The sequence below is a fragment of the Indicator indicator genome, unplaced genomic scaffold, assembly GCF_027791375.1.
Source record: "Indicator indicator isolate 239-I01 unplaced genomic scaffold, UM_Iind_1.1 iindUn_scaffold_54, whole genome shotgun sequence".
Lineage (NCBI taxonomy): Eukaryota > Metazoa > Chordata > Aves > Piciformes > Indicatoridae > Indicator > Indicator indicator.
This window is the reverse complement of record NW_026539189.1, coordinates 421,147-447,208: the sequence shown is the minus strand read 5'-3', so window position 1 is coordinate 447,208 and position 26,062 is coordinate 421,147. Positions and strand designations below refer to the sequence as shown.

At 59.5% G+C, this 26,062-nt stretch overlaps 1 protein-coding gene across 1 annotated transcript; it reads right to left on the bottom strand.

Moving 5' to 3' along the window:
- Window positions 1-1,385: 1,385 nt before the first annotated feature.
- Window positions 1,386-23,881, bottom strand: ARHGAP45 (Rho GTPase activating protein 45). Its single transcript, XM_054398448.1, has 24 exons — window positions 23,753-23,881; window positions 22,076-22,406; window positions 20,432-20,578; window positions 18,167-18,251; window positions 17,646-17,718; window positions 16,931-16,997; window positions 16,491-16,628; window positions 16,147-16,211; window positions 14,743-14,853; window positions 13,878-13,958; window positions 13,441-13,620; window positions 12,593-12,730; window positions 11,702-11,892; window positions 11,071-11,213; window positions 10,653-10,730; window positions 9,308-9,397; window positions 8,359-8,522; window positions 5,672-5,860; window positions 5,167-5,304; window positions 3,226-3,464; window positions 2,728-2,990; window positions 2,277-2,289; window positions 1,796-1,893; window positions 1,386-1,630 (listed from the first exon to the last, which is right to left on the bottom strand). The coding sequence occupies exons 1-24, from the start codon at window positions 23,879-23,881 to the stop codon at window positions 1,386-1,388; spliced, it is 3,396 nt and encodes a 1,131-aa protein (XP_054254423.1).
- Between the last annotated feature and the right edge of the window lie 2,181 nt (window positions 23,882-26,062).

The window sequence follows — 26,062 nt, the reverse complement described above, 5'->3', positions numbered from 1 at the left end:
AAGCCTCTTACACTGGCAGGGGCTGTGCTGGGTCAGGCTGTGGTGGTCCTGAGGAGGAGGCATTCTCCCCTCAGTGACCTTCTCACCACCCAGCCCCACCATGGGGCCAGCTGGGAGAGCAGAAGTGCAGTCCTGGACCTGCAGGGTGGATTTGTGCAGACCAAACATCTATCAGAATAAAACCCCTGGGAGATCAGGCAGTGCTCAGGACCTGCAGCCAGGAGAAGCCAACTCCTGAGCTTGCTGACAGCCTGGGGGCTGCTCTTGGAGTGGCTCCCTGCCAAGTAGAAAATGCCCATAAATAGGAGCAGTGGCACAGACTCTGCCAGCTGAGCCCAGGTTGTGTGGTGCTGGACTAATCCAGTGCTGCCTTGAGGTGCTGAGGCAAGAAACCCAGCACTGGACACTCAGTACATCCAGTTCTGAACGGTGGATGGACCTGGCAGGTGGTGCAGCCACAACCCTAAAGCCAAGGCTGACTCTCAGGGGTGGCTTTCCCCCAGCTCTGCCTAACCCAGCACCCCTGGGGCCATGTCCCCATCCCAGGCTGGCAGAGCCCAGCCCATGTGCTGCTTGGCATTGCCCAGCTGTGCCCATGTCTGGCTGCAGTGCCCTCAGCCTGCCCACTGCTGGGAGCTTCCTGTGTCACCTCCCAGCTCCCAGGGAGGACAATCAGCTCCTGTGGCTTGCCCCAGCTCCATTTCTGCAGTAGAGGCTCAAGGAGAGAGGCAAAAAAATGAAACCTGTGGCTGGGCACAGCAAAGCCTGGGGGGGGTCCTTCCCAGGCTGGAAGAGCAAACAAAGGATTTGCCCCCTGGGGATGTCCTCTGTGGGCTGCTGGACCAAACTGGGCTCCACTGAGAGAGGTTGGGAGCTGAGGGGCTCCAGGGTTTTGTGTGACAGCTCCAGCCAGGAAGCAGCCAGGACTTGCCTGCAGCTGTCACACCAAACCCCCTGAGCTGCTCTCTGTGCCCTGCCCACCCCTTGGCACTGCAGGTTCCTGCATTGCTGTGCCCAGGCAGGGTTTGGGGTTTGCCTCTTTGCCCCATCCCAGTGTCTGTGGGATTTTGGGTTGGTGGTTTAGATAAACCAGAGCTGCTGGCAGGCAGTGGGCATGGCTGAGGGGTTGGCCTGGCACAATCTGTGCCAGCAGCAGGCATGGCTGTGGGGCACAGTCTGTGCCAGTGGTGGGCATGGCTGTGGGGCTGGCCTGGTACAGTCTGTGCCAGCAGCAGGCACGGCTGTGGGGCTGGCCTGGCACAGTCTATGCCAGCAGCAGGCACGGCTGTGAGGCTGGCCTGGCACAGTCTATGCCAGCAGCAGGCACGGCTGTGGGGCTGGCCTGGCACAGTCTATGCCAGCGGCAGGCAGGAGGCTCTCGGCTGTCATTCGGCATCGCTTTGCTCCTCCCCCGGGGGGCTGCAGCAGCTCGGAGCAGGACCCTCCGTGTCCGACTGCCCCACGCTGCAGCTGCGGCTCCGCTGCCCCTCGCTGCCCTCCTCGCAGAACTGAGCCTCGTCCGTGCTGGTTTCGCTCTCCTGCTTCATCAGCTGCGCTCGGGGGTCCGCACCCAGCAGCTCCCCAGCGTCCTCCAGCTCCGAGTCGGAGTCGACGGAGCGGTCCCCAGGCTCTGCGGGAGGGAAGGAGCCCAGGGCTGAGCCCTCAGCCTTTGCCCGCAGGCTGTGCCGCTCCGGACGGGGGAAGGGTTCCCTGGGACGACCGCCGGCGCCATCCCTGCCAGCTCCCGAGGGACCGGCACCGGCTGGGGAGCAGCCAGGAGGTGCCCTTCGCTCACCTGCGAAGGAATCGGTGCTGAAGTCCGAACTGCCCTTCTCCGAAGGCAGCTCCAGGTAGGAGACGCTGCCGGGAGGAGCTGCAGCCTGGGAGCCTGGGCTGGCCTGGGAGGAAGAGGAGCAGTGGTGAGGGCATGGAGGTGAAGGAAACTTCCTCATTCACCCACACGTGGCTCCAGAAAATGGAGAAGTCCCAACTCGTGCTGGTGGCACAGTGTGTAGGCTCCACCCTGTGGCACCCAGAGACTGCTCTGGGGCAGGGTGGAGTGGGGCTGGAGGTGGGGTCAAGGAGGAAGCCAGAGCAGCTTTGCAGAGGGGCTGGAGCCATCATGGAGCACAGCTGGGATGGGGAACATCACTGCAGGGCAGGGCTGGGGGGGGCTGCAGGAAGGTGACCCCCAGCTGATCTGCTCCAGCTCCACAAGAAGGATCTGGAGGTGCTGGAAGGTGTCCAGAGAAGGGCCAGGAGGAGGAGCAGAGGGCTGGAGCTGCTCTGCTGTGAGCACAGCCTGAGAGAGTTGGGGTTGTGCAGGCTGGAGAGGAGAAGGCTCCCAGGAGACCTTCTTGTGGCCTTCCAGGATCTGAAGGGGGCTCCAGGAAAGCTGGGGAGGGACTTTGGAGGGTGTCAGGGAGGGATAGGACTGGGGGGGATGGAACAAAACTAGAAGTGGGGAGATTCAGATTGGATGTCAGGAAGGAGTTCTTCCCCATGAGGGTGGTGAGAGCCTGGCACAGGTTGCCCCGGGAGGTGGTGGAAGCCTCATCCCTGGAGGTTTTTGCAGCCAGGCTGGAGGTGGCTGTGAGCAACCTGCTGTGGTGTGAGGTGCCCCTGGGCATGGCAGGGGGGCTGGGACTGGCTGAGCCTTGAGGTCCCTTCCAGCCCTGACTAGTTCCACGATTCCCCTGAGGGACCTCATCTCCCTTCCCCAGGGACCTCCTACCAGGTCAGGGCTGGCTGCCTCCTCCCTGCTGTCCGTGGGGTGTTTGCTGGGGGCAGCCAGGGCCATGGGCTCCTTCTCGAAGATGGTGGAGTAGAAGATGATGAGAGCCTCGATGATGCGAGCCTGGTGGGGGTAGTCCACCAGGGAGGACAGGGAGATGGTGGCATCTGTGGGCCTTGGGCGCAGCAGTGTGGGCCCAAAGACGATGCCCAGGTTGCCTGAGGTCATCTTGTTGTCCTGTTCCACTTCCACGATCCTGGGGAGGAGGAGCTCGTGAGGGGAAGGGGACAGGCAGGGCTTGGAGGTGCTGGGGCTGGCAGCACCAGGGCCACATCTTGTGGCACACAAGAGCTTTGGGAGCTGCAGCCCCCTGGGCAGGGCTGGGATGTCCTCACCACCAGCGTGGGGCCGGTGGAGAGGCTGCATTCAGCTTCCCAGCCTAGGGAAGGTGCCCCCAGCACCCACACAGGCTCCAGGCTTGCCCTCCTCACCTCCTCAGGTGCTGCAGGAGGTACTGCAGGGTGGCCAAGTTCTCCCGGGGGAGCTCCTTCAGCAGCTCCTTCAGCTTCAGCACCAGGTTCACCACCACCTTGTCGGTGTCTGCTCCTTTGTCCACCAGCTCAGGTCCTCCCTTCCCGCCCCTGCCCTTGGCCTCAGTGCCCTGCAGGCTCTCCTTGGCCAGCCCCATCAGCTTGTTGTACAGGTGGAAGGGCATGAGGGGCTCTGGCAGCTGCAAAGGGAGACCAGGGCAGCTGGAGGGCAGCTGGAGGGCAGCTGGACAGCCATGGGACAAGGCTCACCACCTCCCTGAGACCCAGACCTGTCCTGTGCTCTCCAGCTGAGGCAACCTGGAGCCTTCCTCCAGCCAGGACACGTCCCCAGGGCTTAGAAGCAGAGAATTGTTTGGGGTGGAAAAGCTTCCCCAAGATCACTGAGTCCAACCTTCAGCCCAACCCCACCACGGGCACCAAACCCTGGCCCCAAGTGCCATGGCCACAGGGTTGTGGAACAGCTCCAGGGATGGGGACTCCACCACCTCCCTGGGCAGCCTGTGCCAAGCCCTGACCACTCCTGCAGCAAAGAAATTCTTCCTCCTCTCCACCCTAACCCTCCCCTGGCACAATTTCAGGTCATTTCCCTCTCCTGAAGGGTGGAGGTCCAACCTCCTTTGTCCTGGCCAGTTTGTGCTGGGGAAGCTCAAGCCAAAAGCTGCCTCTGATGATCCCATGGGTGCTGTCTGTGGGGTCAGGGTTAAGAGGTTCTCTTTTTGCCCCTAGAAAAGCCCTGGCATGGGCTGGGCACAGCAGCAGGTTCCCCAGCAGATGGGAGGTGGTTGGTAGAGAGGCCAAGGTGTAAAGCAGCATGAAAGCAGCAGGTGGTGAATCCTGGGGTCAGTTTTGGGGCCCTCACTCCCAGAAGGACATTGAGAGGCTGGAGCAGGTCCAGAGAAGGGCAACAGAGCTGGGGAAGGGTCTGGAGAACAGGGCTGGGGAGGAGCAGCTGAGGGAGCTGGGGGGGGTTAGTGTGGAGAAGAGGAGGCTGAGGGAGACCTCATTGCTCTCTGCAGCTCCCTGAGAGGAGGTTGGAGCCACACTGGGGGCTGGGCTCTGCTCACATGCAACAAGGGACAGGACAAGAGGAGAGAGCCTCAGGTTGTGCCAGGGGAGATTCAGGCTGGACACTCCCCCTCAGGTCACAGCACCCACCTGAGCCCACCAAAGGGTACCCTGAGTGGCACAGCACCCATCTGAGCCCACCAAAGGGTACCCTGAGTGGCACAGCACCCACCTGAGCCCACCAGAGGGTAACCCAAGGGGCACAGCACCCATCTGAGCCCACCAGAAGGTAACCCAAGTGGACACAGCACCCACCTGAGCCCACCAGAGAGTAACCCAAGGGGCACAGCACCCATCTGAGCCCACCACAGGGTGACTTGAGTGGCACAGCACCCATCTGAGCCCACCAGAGGGTAACCCAAAGGGTAGAGCCCTGTTCAGGAGATGTGATCCCAGCCCCAGCTCTGCTGCCCAGGGTGACCTTTGCTGGGTCACTTCTTTGTGTCACTTCCCCTCTCGAGGTCCCAGTTCCCCATTGAGGAGGGCTCAGGGTTTCTGTTGCTGTTCTGTGGGCACGAAGCTGCTGCTGGGTGGTGGTGGTGGAGGGGGAGGAGGAGCCACACAAAGCAGCTGTGGGGGAGCTGTGCAAGGGCTGGGGAAGAGCAGGAAACCCACAGACAGCTCATGCTCATGGTCCCATCTCCATGCCTGCCCTCTCCCAGCTGGGGGGGACCCTCAGCACCCCCACTCCCAGGGTTCTCAAAGCAGTCTGCACCCAGTTTGGGCAGAATTCCTCCTGCCAGGGTCAGCTCAGGGACTCAGTTCCTCTGGCCACCTTTCCTCTCCCTTCCCAGGAGGTATCTCCAGCACCTTTACCTGTCTCAGGTAGAGCTTCAAGACATTGCTGATGTCATGGGGGGAGGCCTGGGACAGCTCCACCAGCTCCTTCCCATTCTCAAAGGCCTGGCAAAGCTTCTCCACACGAGTCTTGACACCATTGACTCTGTAGATGCCCTGAGGAAGGGAGGAGAAGTGGAGCTGAGGTGAGCAGAGATGTTTGTGCATGACCCCCTAGCTCCCACCCTCTCCTTCTGGGGCTGGAAATCCCTCTCAGAAGTCATTCTGGGCCATCCCCTTCCCACTCAGACATCTGCATCATTCCTGCTTCCTAGGAAAGAGGGAGGCAAGGGGAGGGAGTTTCCAGGGTGAGAGTCTGCTGCGTCAGAGCCAAATTTGTCACTTGGGACTTTCTGCCTCCACCAACCTGAAGAGCACTCTGCTGGTTTGCCTGCCCAGGCAGGAGATCACTTCAAGAGAAGGTGCCTGAGGCAGCTCAGCTGAAGAAGAGGGAAGAGGGAAGAGGGAAGGGGGAATTGGTCACCTTGGTCTTCATGGCTCTCTTCTCGATCTCGGAGATGCACTTCCTGATGATGAAGGGAATTCCGTCCGAGCTGCTCCGAGATGCTGCTGTGAAGTCTTGGCCAAAGAGCTGCAGCTTCCCTTGGAGCTTCTTGTGCCCACACTGGATGGCCAAGGTCTCCAGACACTTCTTGTGGCAGGCCAAGCAGCACTGCAAAACACAAGGGAAAAGGTGGAGGTGAGACCCAGCAGCGTGGGGCTGGGTGGAAGGGCAGCCGCCGAGAGACACCAAGCAGCACTTGGGGGATGAGGAGCTTGTGGCACTTGATGGCAGAGAGGGAAAAGCCTTTCCTGGAGGTGTTGCAGGAGCAATGGGAAGTGCAGCAGCAATGTGAAGTTCACAGAGGCCTCCCCAAAACAGCAATGTCCTGCTAGCACAGGTGACAGCCAAGCTAAGGTGGTCTTGCTCCAGCTCATGCTGGCAGCTCTGCTTCCAGAGACAATTTAGACATGGCTGGGGTTGCACCCACAGTTTGAGCAGGTCAGAGCTCCTGGGTGGGTCTCTACAGCACAGCTGTGACCCCTGAGTGGAGAGCTGCACCAGGATCTGGTGCTGCTGAGCTGTGACACTGAGTGAGGAGCTGCACCAGGATCTGCTGCTGCAGAGCTGTGACACTGAGTGAAGAGCTGCACCAGGATCTGCTGCAGAGCTGTGACACTGAGTGAAGAGCTGCACCAGGATCTGCTGCTGCAGAGCTGTGACACTGAGTGAAGAGCTGCACCAGGATCTGCTGCTGCAGAGCTGTGACACTGAGTGAAGAGCTGCACCAGGATGTGCTGCAGAGCTGTGACACTGAGTGGAGAGCTGCACCAGGATCTGCTGCTGCAGAGCTGTGACACTGAGTGGAGAGCTGCACCAGGATCTGCTGCTGCAGAGCTATGACACTGAGTGAAGAGCTGCACCAGGATCTGCTGCTGCAGAGCTGTGACACTGAGTGGAGAGCTGCACCAGGATCTGGTGCTGCAGAGCTATGACACTGAGTGAAGAGCTGCACCAGGATTACTTTGGGGCAGTGTGGCTTGGAAAGCTGCCTGGCAGAAAGGGCCCTGGGGGTTCTAATGGACAAGCAAGTGAATGTGAGCCAGCAGTGTGCCCAGGTGACAAGAAAGCCAAAGGCATCCTGGCTGGGATCAGCAATGCTGTGTCCAGCAGGAGCAGGGAGGGGATTGTCCCCTGGGACTCAGCTCTGGGGAGGCCACACCTGGAGTGCTGTGTCCAGTTCTGGGCACCTCAATCCAAGAGAGATGTGGAGGTGCTGGAGCCAGGGCAGAGGAGGGCAAGGAAGCTGTGAAGGGCCTGGAGAATAAATCTGATGGAGAGCAACTGAAGGAGCTGGGGATGGTTAGTGTGAAACAGAGGAGGCTGAGGGGAGACCTCCTGGCTGTCTACAGCTCCCTGAAAGGAGGTTGTGGAGAGGTTGGTGCTGGAAAAGACCTCAGAGATCAAGTCCAGCCTATTACCTAAAACCTAACACCTCCTGACAACTAAACCATGGCTCCAAGGGCCACATCTAAGCTTTTTTTGAACACCTCCAGGGATGGGGACTCCAAGAGAACAAGAGTCAGTGGCCTCAAGCTATGACTGGGGAGGTTTAGACAGGACAGTAGGAAGATTTTTTTCCCAGCAAGAGTGGCCCAGCAGGAAGTGCTGCCCAGAGAGGTGGTGGAGTCCCCCAACCCTGGAGGTGTTTGAAGGTGGTTTTGATGTGGTGCTTGGGGCTGGGGTTTAGAGGTGAACCTTGTAGAGCAGGGCTCTGGGTTGGACTTGGTGATTCTGAGGCTCTGTTCCAACCTGAATGTTTAACTCTGTGACTCTGTGACTGTTATTCTGTGACTCTGTGATTCTGATTCTGTGACTCTGATTCTGTGACTCTGTGATTCTGTGACTCTGATTCTGTGACTCTGATTCTGTGATTCTGGGACTGTGATTCTTTGATTCTCTGATTCTGTGACTCTGTGACTCTGATTCTGTGACTCTGTGATTCTGATTCTGTGATTCTGTGACTCTGATTCTGTGCCTCTGTGATTCTGTGATTCTGATTCTGTGACTCTGGTTCTGTGATTCTGTGACTCTGTGACTCTGATTCTGGGACTCTGATTCTGTGACTCTGATTCTGTGACTCTGATTCTGTGATTCTGTGACTCTGATTCTGTGACTCTGATTCTGTGACTCTGATTCTGTGATTCTGTGACTCTGTGACTCTGATTCTGTGACTCTGATTCTGTGACTCTGATTCTGTGACTCTGATTCTGTGATTCTGTGACTCTGTGACTCTGATTCTGTGATTCTGTGACTCTGATTCTGTGCCTCTGTGACTCTGATTCTGTGATTCTGTGACTCTGTGACTCTGATTCTGTGATTCTGTGACTCTGATTCTGTGCCTCTGTGACTCTGATTCTGTGATTCTGTGACTGATTCTGTGACTGATTCTGTGCTTCTGTGACTCTGATTCTGTGATTCTGTGCCTCTGATTCTGTGCCTCTGTGACGATCCTGTGAGCTGCTGCTGCAGAGCTGCGGCCCTGAGCGAAGAGCTGCAGCTCTCATCTGGGGGCAGCCACCACAGGAGCTGCAGGCAGAGCTGGGCTCACCCCATTCATGGGACGTGTCCTCCACCCCTCCTGCTCTTCCCACCCCTCCCAGCTTTACCTCCTCACACTCTGCTCCCTGGAAGTAGACGTAGCTGTTGCACTCCCGACACTTGGAAGGGGCTCGCAGCTTCCTCAGCCTGTGGGTCTGGGCAGCCTTGGACAAGCCAACGTTTCGGAAGGGCCCCGTGGGAGCTGCCAGCTCTGAGGTCATCCCATTGATGCCTACAAGCAGAACACAAGGCAGGGCACCTGCCTGCATCATGGCATCCCACGGCTTGGCTCGAAGGGAGACCTTTAAAGCTCATCTAGTCCAAGCTCCCTGCAGCCAGCAGGGATGTCTGCAACTAGAGGAGGTTGCTCCAAGCCCTGCCCAGAGGTAAGGTGAAGGTTAAGCAGAGCCTGAGCAGAGGGGGGGTGGTCACAAGGCAGACACAAGCTCTTTAGCAACCTCACAAGCAGCTTGCCCCCTGGCACATCCATCCCCATGGCTCTGGGCAGAGCTCATCCCTGAGTAGAGGACTGCTGGTGGTGCCTCACCATCAGGGATCCTCCTCCCAGCAGTTGTTTTGGTTTGCATCCAAAACTGCCCAGTCTGGGAAAGGTCACCCTGCAGTTAGCTTTGCCATGGTGTGGGGGTGGGCAGCAGGGGCGTGGCTGTCACCTCCCCACTCCCCACAGCTCCCTGAAGGCAGGTGGGAGCCAGGTGGGGTTGGTCTCTTCTCCAAGGACAAGAGGAAATGGCCTCACATTGCCCCAGGGGAGGTTTAGGTTGCACAGGAGGAACCATTTCTTCCCTAGAAGGTCTCTCATGGCTTGGCCCAGGCTGCCCAGGGTGGGTGGTGGTATCTCCATCCCTGGAGGGGTTTCAGAGCTCTGGAGATGTGGTGCTGAGGGATGTGGTTTGGTGGTGACCTGGCAGAGCTGGACTTGATGATCTCAAAGGTCTTTTCCAACCCCAAGGATGGAGTGATTCCCTGATTCTTTCCCTCCCCCCCACTGCCACCTACTCTGCTCAAAGGGGGTGCTGGTCTCATCCTTCTCCTCCAGCTCCTCACTGGAGGACATGGTGCCATTGGAAGAGAGCCTCTGGAGTTCACCTGGCAAAAGAAACCCCACAGGGCAGTGGTGCTGCTGCCCAAGCTGCTGCTCCTCTGAGTGCCCTCTGCTGCTGGTGGCCAACTCCCACAGCAAGCAGCCATCTGCCTTGTGCAGCTGGGGCACCTCTGGAGAGCGTGAGAGACTGGGAGGGAACCAAGGGCTGTCTGTGCCTGGGCAGTGGAGCAGGCTGCAGGCAGTGCAGTGGAAAGATCCAAAGATCCCCTATCCCATCCTATCCCATCCCATCCCATCCATCCTATCCTATCCTATCCTATCCTATCCTATCCTATCCTATCCTATCCTATCCTATCCTATCCATCCCATCCCATCCTATCCATCCCAGCCCATCCTATCCCATCCCATCCCATCTCAACCCATCCCATCCCTACTATCCCATCCATCTGATCCATCCCATCTGATCCATCCCATTCATATTATCCCATCCATCCCATCCCATCCCTCCTATCCTATCCCATCCCATCCCATCCTATCCATCCCATCCCATCCTATCCCATCCCATCCCATCCTATCTCATCCCATCCCATCCATACTATCCCATCCATCCCATCCATCCCATCCTATCCAATCCAATCCAATCCAATCCATCCCATTCTATCCATCCCATCCATGCTATCCCATCCATCCCATCCCATCCTATCCAATCCAATCCATCCCATACCATCCCATCCCATTCCATCCATCCCACCCCATCCCATCCATCCTACCCCATCCCATCCCATCCATACTATCCCATCCATCTGATCCATCCCATCCCATCTGATCCATCCCATCCCATTCATACTATCCAATCCATCCCATCCCATCCCTCCTATCCTATCCCATCCCATCCCATCCTATCAATCTCATCCCAACCATACTATCCCATCCATCTCATCCCATCCCATCCATCCCATCCTATCCAATCCTATCCATCCCATCCCATCCATACTACCCCATCTCATCCCATCCCATCCCCTCCATACTATCCCATCCATCCCATCCCCCCCATTTCATCCCAGCCTGCTGGAGATGGACATCAGGGCAGTTACAGGAGCAGCTGGTTTGTGTTGGAAGGGACCTCCGAGGCTCAGCCAGTCCACCCCTCCCAGGCTTACAGTGAGGCAGCTAACAAAGGGGCAGGTCCCACCTAACTCTGATGCTGGGCTTAGGCTGGGCTCAGGCTGGGCTCAGGTTTTAGGTCGACTGTATCAGAAGGGGAAGCGTTGCCTGCCTTGGGCTGTGGTTGGTATCTACCTGTGCTTGAATCCAGGCTGCTGCCACCTTCAGCAACAGAGGTTGGCCACGATTTATGGACCTGGTGCCCCCTCCCACCTGCAGAAGCAAACACACTGAGGTTGGTTCCTGGGTTCAGGAGAGAGACCTGGGAGACCCCTGGGGTTACTGCAGGAAGCTGCTTGGATTCCTGTTGGCAAGCTGGTGAAGGATCTGGTGAGGGGTCCCTGGTGGGCTCATGATGCCCCAACCAGCAAGGGAAAGCAGGGATGGGAAGGAGGAGAAAGGTTGTTAGGTAGCACCAGAGAGCATAAATCCCTTCTGAGCTGCTTTTGTGTCCTCCAGGAAACAGCCTGAAAGGCTCCCAGCCTGGCACCCATGGAGGTGGAGAGGAGGACACAGCCTGCAGCTTGCACAGCCACAGGTGCTCTGAACTCACCTCTCCTCTCAGCTCCACTCTGCTGCTCCTTGGCTCCTTCCAAGCTGCTCCCATCCTTGGGCAGCCCAATCCCATCGGAGCCGGCGGCTGCGGGGAAGTCATTGGAGCTGAAGCTGCCCTTCCGTGCCCGGGTGAAGGGAGACCTGGAGTCCAGGAAGGAAGGGAGGCAATGGCTGAGCATCTATGAAGACAGACTGAGAGAGCTGGGAGAAGAGAAGGCTCCCAGGAGACCTTCTGGTGGCCTATCAGGATCTGAAGAGGGCTACAAGAAGGCTGGGGAGGGATTTTTTTTAGGGTGTCAGGTAGGGATAGGACTGGAGGGATGGAGCAAAACTAGAAATGGGGAGATTCAGATTGGATGTTAGGAAGAAATCCTTCCCCATGAGGGTGGTGAGAGACTGGCACAGGTTGCCCAGGGAGGTGGTGGAAGCCTCATCCCTGGAGGTGTTCAAGGTCAGGCTGGAGGTGGCTGTGAGCAACCTGCTGTGGTGTGAGGTGTCCCTGGGCACGGCAGGGGGCGTTGGAACCGGCTGAGCCTTGAGGTCCCTTCCAACCCTGCCACTTCTCTGGTTGTATGAGAAGGAAGGGCGGGCACTGGCAATCCCTGTGGAGGGCTTGCTCCTTTCCTCACCAGGCGTTGTGGGACACGTAGGGCTCGAAGTCGTACTGGATGTCAGGTTCGTCGCCGCGCTGCAGCTGCCGCACGTGGGAGGCATACTGCTGCCCGGGGTCGTACAGCTTGCTGCTCTCACACAGAGTCTGGAAGTTGACAGGCAGTGGAGCTGTCTGCATGTGCATGATCTGGTAGAAGGAGATGGTGGCCTAAAGACAAAACAACAACAACAAAAAAACAAACACACAAACAAACAAATGAAAAGAAGGTAGAGGAAAGCAGATGTGAGCTTGATGGGCGTGGAGGAGGGAGAGGAGGAGCTCTGGGTTAAGGGAGCCAATTGTGGAATGGGTTGGGTTGGAAGGGAGCTGAGAGATCAGCCAGTTCCAACCCCCCTGCCATGCGCAAGGACACCTTCCACAGCTTGCCCAAAGCCTCCCCCAACCTGGCCTTGGACACCTCCAGGCAGGAGGCAGCCACAACCTCCCTGGGCAACCTGTGCCAGTCTCTCCCCAGCCCTCACTGCCAAGAATTTCTTCCTCATCTCCAGTCCCAATCTCCCTTCTCCCAACTCAAAGCCATTGTCCTTCATCCTGGCATTCCCAGCCCTTGCCCAAAGTCCCTCCCCAACTCTTCTGTAGCCCCATTCAGGTTACTGGAAGGCTGCTCTAAGGTCTCTTTGGAGCCTTGTCCAGGAGGAACAGAGCCTGGAGAACAGGGCTTGGTCTGCAGCCTTGAGCCTTGGGCTTCTCAGAGCACATGGGGATGAGGAGAGCTCTACACCCACCTGCACCTCACCTAGAATAGGGGCAGCTGGGCCAGGTCTGCTGAGGAGGCAGCTCTGAACCCCTCCTGAGTAGCCTATGGCCACCCCCTGCCCTGGGGCTGTCCCAGGCAAGCCCCACTCACCGTTTTGATGACCTGGTCGCTCTGTTTGATCATTTCATGGATCTGCCTCAAGGAGTTCACCTTAGTGTCCTCCAGCTCCTGCTTCTGGGTGTTTGCATCTGCCACACAGGTTCGGTAGGTGGCCATGGCCTCCTCTGCCTGGCAGGTGGGAGAGCAAGAGATGGAAAGAGTTCAAGGGTTAGGAGAACAAGAGGAGCTCATTGCACCTGGACCCTGTCCCTCAAGGCATTCCTGTGCCATATCCAAGGATCCATGAGGAGTTTAGTCACAGAATCATGGAATCCCAGAATGGTTTGGGTTAGAAGGGATCTTTAAAGGTGGTTTGGTCCAACCTCCCTTCAGTTCATTCAGCTCAGGGCTGCTCCTGAGCAAGGAGTGAGAAGGTTCTTGCCAAGCTGATGCTCAGCCTGAGTCCAGAGCTGTCATGAAGGGTCTGGAGAACAGGGCTGGGGAGGAGCAGCTGAGGGAGCTGGGGGTGTTTAGTCTGGACAAGAGAAGGCTGAGGGGAGACCTCACTGCTCTCTACAGCTCCCTGAGAGGAGGCTGGAGCCAGGTGGGAGTTGGCCTCTTCTCCTCAGGATCAGGTGATAGAGGGAGTGGAAATGGCCTGGAATTGTGCCAGGGGAGGGTTAGGTTGGAGAGGAGGAAAAATTTCTTTGCTGTAAGATTGGTCAGGGGTTGACACAGGGAGGTGGTGGAGTCCCCATCCCTGGAGGTGTCAAAGCAACCTGTGGCCATGGCACTTGTGGCCATGGTTTGGTGCCCATGGTGGGGTTGGGTTGCTGGTTGGGACTGGATGACCTCAGAGGCCTTCTCCAACCCTGTTTCTTACCATTCTGTGTTCCTACCTTGTTCTTGGCTTCCTCTTCCAGCCTCCTCTTCTTGTCCAGGGTTTTGGTGGTGATGCTGCTGGTGGTGTTCTGCTGCTCCTCCTCTGCTTTCACTGCCATGTACTTGGCCTTGTCGTGCTCCTCGCTGCGCTGCATGTAAATCTGCTTGGCCTTGCGCAGGTTCCCCTCAGCCTCTTGCTGCCAGCAGGAAACAGTCACCCAGGGTGAGGCCTGAGCTCTGCAGGGGGACTGGCACCCCCCAAACCCCCTCCCCACTTTCTGCAGCATCCCCCAGTACCTCGGAGGCACCCCCGGAAAGAGCTCCTGGAGAGGAGCCAAGGTGCAGCATCCTCAGCAGGGTGCATGGCACAGGGGTGCCCCAGGCTGGGCTTGGGGAGCCCCAGGCTGGGCTTGGGGAGCACAGAGCCAGCCCATGCAGCCTGGTTGGTGCTCACCAGCTTCCTCTGTGCCCGGTGCCACTGTTCCTTGATCTCCTTCCGCCGCTTCTCGTGTTCCAGGCGTCTGAGCGCCAGGGGCTGGAGCAGGAGGGAGACACAAGCCCCAGGGTGGCCTGAGCCCTTCCCTCTGCAAAGGCTTTGCAAGGAGAAGCTCCCCCTGGCCGTTGTTATCATTCCCCAGCACATCTGAGCTCGGTTACTGGGAGGGGTTGGTGCCATGGGCCAAGATCTCCAGCCTGGCAAGTGCCAGATGTGGTTTGCTCCAGCCCGAGCTGAGCAGAAGTCACCTCTGCAAGGATGGGACCTGGGGTCCCTCCCTGGAAGGTGGCTCTGGAGTGTGGCTCTCCTTGGGAGATGAGTTTGGCTCGGGCTGGAGGGGGACAGGGGAAGGCAGAGCAGCCTTGGATGAGGTGGAGATGGATCAGGAGGTGCTGCTTGGCTTGCCAAGACTTTGCTTTGCCTGCAGGCTCGGGAGGTTTCTCCTAGACCCTGTAGCTAACCCCTCGAAGGACCCAGCATTGATCACTGAGCTGCTGAGCCAGGGGAGGCCAAGTCCAAGCAGCGTCTGAGCCCAGCAGCAGCTGGAGTCCAGTTCCTGGAAGAGCTACAGAAGGCTGCCCAGAGAGGTTTGTGGAGTCTCCTTCTGTGGAGCAGCCTTTCCAGCCCCATCTGGATGTGTTCCTGGGTGACCCGTGCTGGATTCTATGGCAGGGGGGGGTTGGACTGGATGGTTTTTGGAGGTCCCTTTCAACCCCTTCAACATCCTGTGAGCCTGTGACTAAGACCACCACCAGCCCCCCCTCCCCCCTCACTGCCCAGCTGCTGGAGAAGACCCTTGGAGCTGGCCTTTAGGTCCCCTCACCTGGAGGAAGGTTTGGTTCTGAAGGGTGTTGGCAGCCTGCAGAACCGAGGTGCCATGCTCCATGTCCTGCTCCAGGGCCAACAGGTAGATGGACAGGAAGGGCATATTGGCCTGAGAGAGGGGAAAGCACAGCACCCTGAGACCCAGCTCCCAAATGTGGGCTCAAGGAGTCAGGAAAGGAGAGCCCAAGGCTCAGCTTGGCCACCTCCTGCTGCTGAAAGCCACATTCCGGGCTCTGGAATGGGATATGCAGAAGGAGATCTCCAGAGCTGCCTGCTCCTTAGGCAGCCTGACAGCCTGGGTGGCTGTAGGGACACAGGGACTACATCCTGATGGCTTTAGGGACACAGGGACTACATCCTGGTGGATTTAGGGACACAGGGACTACATCCTGGTGGATTTAGGGACACAGGGATTACATCCTGGTGGATTTAGGGACACAGGGACTACATCCTGATGGCTTTAGGGACACAGGGACTACATCCTGGTGGCTTTAGGGATACAAGGACTACATCCTGGTGGCTTTAGGGACACAGGGACTACATCCTGGTGGCTCTAAGGACACAGGGACTACATCCTGATGGCTTTAGGGACACAGGGACTACATCCTGGTGGCTTTAGGGATACAAGGACTACATCCTGGTGGCTTTAGGGACACAGGGACTACATCCTGATGGATTTAGGGACACAGGGACTACATCCTGATGGCTTTAGGGACACAGGGACTACATCCTGGTGGCTTCAGGGACACAAGGACTACATCCTGGTGGCTTTAGGGATACAAGGACTACATCCTGGTGGCTTTAGGGACACAGGGACTACATCCTGATGGATTTAGGGACACAGGGACTACATCCTGATGGCTTTAGGGACACAGGGACTACATCCTGGTGTCTTTAGGGACACAGGGACTACATCCTGGTGGCTCTAAGGACACAGGGACTACATCCTGATGGCTTTAGGGACACAGGGACTACATCCTGGTGGCTTTAGGGACACAGGGACACATCCTGGTGGCTTTAGGGACACAGGGACTACATCCTGGTGGCTTTAGGGACACAGGGACTATATCCTGGGTGGCTTTAGGGACACAAGGACTACATCCTGGTGGCTTTAGGGACACAGGGACTACATCCTGATGGCTTTAGGGACACAGGGACTACATCCTGGTGGCTTTAGGGATACAAGAACTACATCCTGGTGGCTCTAAGGACACAGGGACTACATCCTGGGTAGCTTTTGGGACATAAGGACTACATCCTGGTGGCTTTAGGGACACAGGGACACATCCTGGTGGCTTTAGGGATACAAGGACTACATCCTGGGTGGCTTATGGGACACAGGGACTACATCCTGGGTACCTTTTGGGACACAGGGACACATCCTGGTGGCTTTATGACCTACCTCCTGGCTGATGGTTTGCTTGCAGCTGTTTGCCATCTTCTGAAGCCCTTTGGCAAACTCCATCTCTGGGGAAAAAAAACCAAACCAAACCAAAACAAAAACCACCCAAAAGGTTGGAATTGAAAAGACCTCCAGGACACTGGGATTTGCCTCCTGCTCGGGTTACCCTTTGGGGAAATAGATCAGGAACTTCAGGAATGAAGCTCACCACTGCCCTTGCAGCCCCCTTCTCCCCCAGCCTCATGCATGTGGGGACCTCAGTTTCTTGTGGTGCTGCCATGGGGGGTTGGGAGGGCTCAGCCCTGCTCTGGAGAGGACCCACCCCACTGTCCCCAGCATCTCACCCAGTGTGGTCCTTTTCTCCAGGTAGCCAATGAGGTCCTTCATGTACTTGGAGATGTTTTTGGTGTACTGGAGGGCAGCCTCCACCCCTCCTTCGCAGCGCTGCAGCAGCACATCCACTTCCTCAGCAGGAGGTCGGCCTGGCATGGGACCAGGAGGGAAGGTGGAGGAGGAAAAGAGATCCTGAACTGTACCCACTGCCTCCAGACACCTTTGGGTTCCCAGGGGCAGCCAGGGAAACCCCAGGGTATCCTGGCCTAGCCCTGCAAGCTCCATGAGCTGGCAGTGCAGATGCCCTCTCTGTACCTGCCCTGCCTGCCCCTGGTGCCAGCAGCAGCTGTGTGCAGCTCAGGACCATGGCAGTGATGCTCCTGATGGGCAATCTGCTCAGGTGGGGACCCTCCACCACAAACCCTGCCCCCAGAGTCCTGCACCCTCTTACCTGTGTCGTAGGTCCCCATGCCAACTCCTCCAGGCCCTGGGATCCCCCCATAGAGACTCTCCATGGGCTTTGGGAATTGGGAAAGGAAAGAGAGAGATCAGAACAGGGGAAGGAGATCAGCTGGAAACCTGGAACTGCTGGAACCTTTCTGCTGGAGCTGGAGGTGTGCTGTGCCCAGCCTGTGGTTCTGCAGGAAGGCCAGGAGGTATTGGGAATGCCTCTGGGGAAATGCCTGGCTCTGGGCACACAGCAGACCAGGGCAGAGCTGTGAGAGCACCCAGAGTCCTCTTGCACCTCTGCTGACAGAGCTGCTCCAGCCCCTTCCTGAGCCCTTTGGTTGGAGCTGCCAGGTGGGGTTTCATGGCTTGAGCTGGAAGGGACCCTCAAGGTCACCTAGTTCCAAGCCCCTGACACAGGCAGGGACACCTTCCACCAGCCCAGGTTGCTCAAAGCCTCATCCAGCCTGGTCTTAAACACTTCCAGGGATGAGGCATTCCACAGCTTCTCAGGGCAACACATTCCAGTGTCTCAGCAACCTCACTGGGATGATGATGAGGATGGGAGCAAGCAGGCAAAGCCTAGACACAGCTCCACTGGGCTTGGAGGTGAGATGAGAATCCCACAGCTGGGGCTGGGAGCTCAGCCCCTTGCCCAGCCAGGTCTGAGCCCCCTGGCACATCCTGAGCCCCACAGAAAGGCAGAGGGCATCACTCACCTGGTTCTGGTCACTGAGTGGGATGGAGAGGATGGTGCTGCTGTCCACCTCCCCCATGAGGAACTCAGACACCCTGTGACAAGAGGAGCACAGCTGGGCTCAGCCAGGGGATGTCACCATGCTGAGCTGCCACCCAGCAGCACCTGACCTGCACCCCATGGACTGGGTGAGGGCCAGGGGCAGTAAGGGCTGCAGTGCTGGGCTCAGTGGGGATCAGCTCAGCTCCACAGTTGGCACTTTGGGTGGAGGAGCAGAGCTTGGCCCAGCACTGAAGAGGGGCTGGGAGATGGAGCCTGTGAGCTCAAGCAGGCTTTGGGGTCCCTCCTCAGTGCTGGAGAAACTGCTGGTGGGAATGGCAGGAGTGACTCTGTCCCCAAGTCACCCCCCGGGACACCTCTCATGTGTGGCCATGCATGGGTGAGGGGAGAGGATGAGGGGTGTGGGTGCAGCCTGGCTGGTGGGGGCAATGGGGATCCACCAGGGGACCTTCTGTGGGGCAAGCCTGGCCAGGAGCCCCTTACGTGCTGCTGAAGGACACAGCGATGGTCTCCACAGCCTTCTCAAACTCCCTCTTGTCTGACTCATTGTTGGCTTCGTAATGGAAACCTGGGAAGGAGGAAGCAGGGACACTGTCACTGTGAGCAGGAGGTCCTGCTGGCTCCTGATGCCCTCAGCCCTGCTGGCTCCTGATGCCCTCAGCCCTGCTGGCTCCTGATGCTCTCAGCGCTGCTGTGGGGCTGGCTTGGGCTGGATGGAGCAGGATGGGCAGAGGATGATCCCTCTGGATGAAGGATTTCCCCCAGCACAGCACAGGGGCTCTGTCCCTGTGTTCTTCCTGGGGTTGGCTTCCCTGCCAGCTGCACTTGGCTCATGTTTCTCTTTGCTCCAGTTACCCTGAGCTGCTGGGAAGGGGCTGCCAACCATGGACCATTCCCCTGCCCCATGGCACTCCAGCCCCCATTCCAGGGCAGGATGGCTTCTCCAGGAGGGCTCCAAAAGAGGAACTGCCAGCAGCAGCAAGAACTGGCACAGGCTTGGCAGATGCCCAGCCCAAGGGACACTTGTGGCACCTTCCCTGCTGACCAGAGCTTCTGGGCAGACCCTGGCACCCCGCGGGTCAGCTCCTCTGGGCTGCTGGTGAGCTGTACCCCCACTGCGGTGGTGAGGAGGAGGGGGGGAGGGGCTGAACTCATTCTGGCCCAGCCCTGCATGGGGCCAGCCCCACAGCAGACCTCCTGCCACCCACCACGAGGCTTCCTGTGCTCTGGTGGTTGCTGTTTGGTGTCCAGGAAGCAGAGCAGTGACGCAGAATGTTGTGCTCTGCCTGCGGTTAGCGCAGCCACCCCCCTCCCTTCTGGGGTAACTGTGGGCAGCAGGTGGTGCCCCAGCCAGGATCTGTGCCCCACAGCCCCTGCTCCTCTCAACCAGAGCTGCTGATCCCATTATGGAAGTATTTTTTCTTGTGGCTGTGCTTGGAAACCCCCAGGCTGGGGATCTGGGCTCTGCTGTGTCTGACGCAGCTCAGACATTGAGGATGTTGGGTTGGGGTTTGAGTGAAATTGGGTTGAGTTGAGTTGAACTGAGCTGAACTGAGCTGAGTTGAGCTGAGCTGAGTGGAACTGAGCTGAGCTGAACTGAGCTGAGCTGAACTGAGCTGAGCTGAGCTGAGTTGAGCTGAGTTGAATTGAGTTGAACTGAGCTGAGCTGAACTGAGCTGAGTTGAACTGAGCTGAGCTGAGTTGAGCTGAGCTGAGTTGAATTGAGTTGAACTGAGCTGAGTTGAACTGAGCTGAGCTGAGTTGAGCTGAGCTGAGTTGAATTGAGCTGAGTTGAACTGAGCTGAGCTGAGTTGAGCTGAGCTGAGCTGAGCTGAGCTGAGCTGAGTTGAATTGAGTTGAACTGAACTGAGTTGAACTGAGCTGGGTTGAACTGAGCTGAGCTGAGTTGAACTGAGCTGAGCTGAGATGAACTGAGCTGAGTTGAACTGAGCTGATCTGAGTTGAGCTGAGTTGAACTGAGCTGAGTGGAACTGAGCTGATCTGAGTTGAGCTGAGTTGAGCTAAGCTGACTTGATTTGAGTTGAACTGAGCTGAGTTGAACTGAGCTGAGCTGAGTTGAGCTGAGCTGAGTTGAACTTACTTGATTTGAGTTGAACTGAGGTGAGCTGAACTGAGCTGAGTGGAACTGAGCTGAGCTGAGTTGAACTGAGCTGAGTGGAACTGATCTGATCTGAGTTGAACTGAGGTGAGTTGAACTGAGCTGAGTGGAACTGAGCTGAGCTGAGTTGAACTGAGCTGAGTGGAACTGATCTGATCTGAGTTGAGTTGAGCTGAGCTGAGTTGATTTGAGTTGAACTGAGCTGAGTTGAACTGAGCTGAGCTGAGTTGAGCTGAGCTGAGCTGAGTTGAGCTGAGTTGAACTGAGCTGAGCTGAACCGAGCTGAGCTGAGTTGAGTTGAACTGAGTTGAACTGAGCTGGGTTGAACTGAGCTGAGCTGAGTTGAGCTGAGCTGAGCTGACTTGATTTGAGTTGAACTGAGGTGAGTTGAACTGAGCTGAGCTGAGTTGAGCTGAGCTGAGTTGAGCTGAGCTGAACTGAGCTGGGTTGAACTGAGCTGAGCTGAGTTCCAGCTCAAACCCTGCCAGCAGCTGAGCCTTCACCTCTCTGCCTGTCTGAGGGGCAGCTCTCCTCCCAGTACCCTTCCCAGTACCCCTCCCAGGCAATCCCCAGCTCCCATCCTGGGGCTGGAAGGGTGCAGGACACAGCTCCCAGCCCCATCACCTCACCCTTGACTTTGGAGATGAGGGTCCCAGCAGCTGTCAGGGTCTCCAGGGTGTTGAGCAGGGGGTACTTGCTGATGACCTGGCGCAGGATGCGCAGCGTCTCCCCCAGGCACTCGTGGGCCAGTGGCCTCTGGGGGGGCTCCTTGGGGTCTGCAAGAGAAGTGGGGGGGGGGGGGGATTGGTTGCTGAAACACTGCCCTGTGTCCCTGTCTTGCATCCCTGCCCCATCTCCCTGTCCTCAAGGCCTCCCATCCATCACATCCCAGGCATGTCCCACGAGGTTCATCCCCTTGGTTCTGGGGCTTTCTGGGACTGGCACAACCATGTCCCCGTGACCAAAGCCACTTCGTGTCCTCTGCCTGCTACAGCTCAACCTTTCAGGCATTTCTTTTTTCCTCAGCAGTAACTTTTTCCCTTGAAAGCAGCAGTTTGGGAATTTCCTCCTCGTTTCCTTCCTGCCCTCCCTGCCGGAAGGGCACTCCCAGCCTCCCGGAGGGATGCCCAGGTCACTCCTGCCACCGTGCCCCAGCCAGCCAGGCTCACTGTGTCCCAAAGGATTCTTCCCTGGGAACTGTTCCCTCCACGGGGCTGGAGCTCAGGGATGGGCACTGGCAGCCTTGTTAGGAGATGAGGAACCTCCCGGGGTCAGGAAGGGCTTTGCTCTGTTTCCTCTCCCATTTCCAGGCCCCCCCCTGGAGCAGGGAGACCAGCAGGGCTGGGCATGGGGCTGGGTGGTACAGAGCAAAGCTGTGCTCTCCAAAATCCCAGCTGCATCCCTCAGTCTCTCCCTGTCTTTCCCCAGCTTGGGAACAGCACCATCCTGCAGTCCCAAACTAGCTCCAGCACCAACCATGGACCCCGCGTGGCACCGGCAGCAGGACCTCTCTGTTTGCCTCAGAGCTGTTTCCTCCCTGCCCTGCAGTGCCCAAACCTGGGCCTGGCAGCATCATCATCCCCCAGCTGCCACCCCAGGGCACCCCCAGAAGCACAGACCCCAGCCACATTCCCACCAGCTCTTCCATGGATCTGGATGCTGCTGGCAGCCTTGCCACAGGCTGGGCACTGCCATTTCCCACAGGGACTGGGGGTGCACCAACACCTTTGCCATGCCAGCACCCAAACCATGGCACCATATGACCCCTCCCCACCCCCACCCCGCTGTAGGGACCATGACATCAATGCCCTTCCTTTTGCCTGCAGCCCACCCAGCTCCACGCTGGGGCATCCACCCCATCCTGCCAACCACCGCGGTGAGGGTGGTCTGGTGGGTCGGGGGCCATAGCCGGTGCCCTGCAGGGGCTCTGGGGGCCCCCGGCAGGCAGCTGGCACCGTCGAAATGTAAACAGGAAAACGGGCGGATGAAAATAGCTCGGGGGCAGGAAGCGGCGTTATCCTGGCTCCGAGCTCCCAGCAGCCACCCACCGCCCCTGCCCCCGGCTACCAGGGCTTGGCACAGCTCCCCCGGGGGTCCTGAACCCCTCCTAGCCCGAGAAAGAGACCCTCCCCACACTGACGGCTCTGGTTGGTCCCCAGGGACGGGACGCTCCCGTGCTCTGCCCGCGGTGCCCCGGCGGTGGGTGGTTTGGCACCGCCGCACGGGAGGCGCCGGGGCCGGCAGGGAGCCTGGGGGGGCAGCCTGGCACTCACCATCCCGCAGCACCACGTCCCGCAGCTTCTCCAGGGCATCGGCAAAGCGGGCAACATCTGTCAGCAGCTGGGAGATGTCCTCGGTGTCGATGAAGGGCCCCTCCCCTCCGTCCGTGGGGCTGCAGGACGCGGGGGTCTTCTGGCCCTTGGGCACAGCCCGGGGTCCCGCTGCGGTGAGGGGGAAGCCGGCGGCGCTGGCATGGCGGCTGAGGCTGGTGGGGCGCTTGAGGGTGCCCACGGCACTGGGGCTGGTGCTGAGCTTGGAGCTGGCAGGGGGCAGCTCCCCGAGGCTGGAGCCAGGAGCTTCCAGGCAGTCCTTGCGGGAATGGTCCTGGGGAGCAGGGGTGAGCATGAGGGCACGGCAGGCACAGCTGGTGCTGAGGGGGCACGGCTGAGACCTCTGGGAGAGGGCAACACCCTGGGAGCTCCTCATGCCAGTTGGAGGGACGGGTTGTTGTCTGAGGGGCTGGTGCCAGTCCCTGCAGCTGTGTTGTCCCCCAGTTTCCCCAGTCAGGCATCCTGGCAGAGCCTGAGGGTGATCCTGCCTGGCTGTTGCATGGGGATGAGGTGCAGCCCTCCCTGGCATCTCCAACCCTTAGGGCATCTTGGGGTAGGACCTGCTGGGGACAGTCTCAGGAACCTGCAAGGTGAAACCGGAGACTCTGCCCGGCAAGAAAAAAGCAACAGAGCTGCTGCTGGCACGGCTTGGGCACTTGCCAGCCTTGGTCTGCCAGCCACACTGTCCCACCGTGTTGGGGGCATCCCCTGACAGATGGCACTGCCCCAGAGTCCCCAGCTTCCCGTGGATTAACCTCTCCTGGCACAGGGGACTCACGGTGAGGAGCTGGCACAGACACTCATCTCATCCCATTGCCCCCCTCACCCCATCACCCTCACTGGCCCCTGCCAGCTCCTGTTGGTCTGGGTTTGTCCTGAGGGGCACAAAATGACCACGTGGGTGACACTGCCTTGTGCCCAACGTGCTGGAGCTCCCCATCCCTGGGGGGTCTTGGAAACCCTGGCACAGCCAAACGGCAGCAGGATCTGGCCCCACACATCCCTTCCTCTTTTTCAGCCTGTACCATCTCCAGGCTGGGCACAGCCCTCACCCTGCCAGGGATGGGGACAGGGACAGGGACCCCTCCCAGGTCACTCTCTGGAGGCTGTGCAGATATTTTTCACACGGAGGGAACCCCCAATTTCTAGGGGTGCAATTCCCCCAAGGGAGGAGTTGGTATGGGCACCTTCTGGGGCTGCGCACTGCATGGTGCCAGGCACCCAGTGGCATGGGGAGGCTTCCCCACCCTCACCCCTCCAGCAGCTCCCATTGGCAACCCTCAGGCACTCAGGGGTGACATGAGTGTGCTGAGTCTCAGCATCCCTGGCTGGGCACTGTCAGCTCCGTGAGGCCGGATGCCAGGATGCCATCTTTGCCACCAGTGGGGCAGACGCAGAGCCAACCAAGAGCCATGGGCTGCCGGGGGGGGGGGGGGGGGGGGGGCGCAAACTTGGCACAGCTCACCCCCACGCTACCCTAGGGCCAAGCCAGACCACTGCAGGGCCACCCCAAATTCCAACCCCGGCTTTGAAAACCTCTCTCCATCCCCTTCAACACAGCAGTCCTGGAGCCCCGGGTCCCTCCCTACTGGCACCCCCGGGGAGGGTACCCGGCCGTACCGTCAGCCACACGGCGGGGGCGTGGGGCAGCGAGTCCAGGGAGCGTTTGGGCGAGTTGGCTTTGCCCGTCCCGCGGCGCCCTGCCGAGTAGGGGCTGTAGCTCCTCCTGCCAGCCGCCCTACCGAGCATCCCTCCGTCCACCGCCCATAGGCCCCTCTCGCGGGGAGGGCGACAGGGATGGGTGCCCCTCATTTAAGGACCCAAGAGTGGGCTCTTGGCTCCCCACGGCCCTGCCTCGCCAGTCCTGTCTTTGCCCATGCCCTGCAGGCTGGGGCGCAGGCGCGGGGCGGGCAGTGCCCAGGGGGCCCTGCTCAGGCGAGGTGCTTCCTCCTGCACCACTCCAGTGCCAGCGGAGTGCCCACGAGTAAATAAACCTATGGCAGGGCTGAGGCATGGGGGCTGCCCAAGCTCTGAGTTTCCCTTGACTCCCGCCCCTATGCCACGGGAGGTTTGGGGGTTTCTCTCTGCTCTCCCCAACCCCTTGGCTGCAGCCCCCACTGTTGGGCTGCTCTGCCCTCTCCAACCCCCTGTCTGCAGCCCCCCACTGTTGGGCTGCTCTGCCCCTTTCCTGCAGCCCACCCTTTCCTCCCTTGCCCTCCTGTCTCCCCAGGCTGCTGCTCCGTCCTCTCTATCCAGAGCAAAAACCCCCCGCTCCCAGGCCCAGTGAGCAGGGTCCTTCCTCTTCTTCCTCCTCCTCCTCCTCACAGACCCCCCTTGCCACCCCTTGGCTCTTCCCAGCCGCTCCGTATGAGTGCCCTGACCCCACATTCCCTGCGGTCCCCACAGGGAGGGGACGTGGGACACTCACCGGCAGGGTCTGCGGGACGGGGCTGCCCGCTCGGCTCTTCTTGGAGATGGAAGGGGTTTTCATCAGCTCCCGCTTCTTCCGGGAGAACATGGTTAAAGGGGAGGGGGTGGGGGTGGGGGGGGTGGCCGAGCTGAGCCCCCTTGCCCCTCCGTGCCCCCTGGCTGCCAGCGCCGGGCTGCTCTCACCGCGCCTGCCACATTGGCCGGGGCCAACTGTCAGGACCGCGCGTGTGACGCTGCCTTATTTCCTCATCGGCTTCGAGGCCAACCTGAAACAGGAAAAGCCAAAGAAATGCGCACCCAGGGCATCAGACTGGGGGGGAAGGGGGACCCCTAGCAGCCACTCGGGGTCACGGGGGGCTCAGGCTTGTCTCTGGCCTCGCAGAGAGTATGCCCCGGGTTAAGGGGGCTCGCAGGGTGCTGTTTGCAGGGCGAGTTCCAGTGCTTGCACCCCAGGACTGCATGGAGGGATGGGGGGGGAGGGGAGCAAGAGTCACCAAAGCACACGGACTGACCCCACGTGGGACACACAACACCCACCCACCCCCCCCCCAGGGCCTCTGGGGGGTTTAACTCCTCTTTGGGGGTGTCCATCAGTCCCAGGAGGATGAGCTCTGTCCCACAGGGTGCTTCTGGAAGTCCTGGGTGTAGGGGTGAGTGGGATGGAAAGCTTTTTAGGTTCCCACTCGTGGGGTGCTCCTGGCTCTGCGCACCCCCTCGTGGGCTTGATGGTGCTGCCAGGATGGCTGTCTCCCCACACCCGGAGTCACTGCCCTGACCTTGCCCCCCACCATCCTGTGGTCTCCCTGCACCCACGGGCCCCCCACCTGTGACACCCACCCACGGGGTAACGCAGTCTCGCAACGAGAGCACCCGGTGGAGCGGCAGATAAACCCCGGGGGAGGGACGGGAGGGGACAGGGCACCACACCGGGGTGGGGATCCCCGGCCGGACCCTGTCCCGGCCGCTGCCCGCCAGGCTGCTGGAGGCGGGAGGAGAACACGCTTCATCTCCGGGACCCCACCGCGGGGCCGCCTCCCGTGGGCGGGGAGCAGCCGGGGCGGGACACGGGGACGGACACGGACCCAGACCCAAGTGGGAGCCGGAGCTGGCGGCCCCCGAGAGTCGGGGGGAGTTGGACGGGGGTCGTGCAGGAGTCGGTGGGGGTGCGCGTACGTGTGGCCGTGGGCGTGTGGCCGTGGGTGCCTCGTCCTGGGCTGTGCCCACGGTGCCCGGGACGGTTCCAGCCCCAACTCCAACCCCGGTCCCGGCCTCCCGCAGGTTCCCGGTCCCCCCAAGTTCTCCCCGAGTCCCGGTGTCGGGGTACGGGACCCCGCCGCGATCCGGCCGCTCCTGCCCTTATTTGGGCATTTTGGCTCCGTCCAATCAGCTCGGGGGGGCCGGGCCCGACACTCTCCCCCTCCCAGCCCCTCCCGGCGCCGCCGCTCCCCGGTCCCTGCTCCCGTCCCGCTCTTCTGTCCTCTCCGGTCCCGCTCCGGTCCC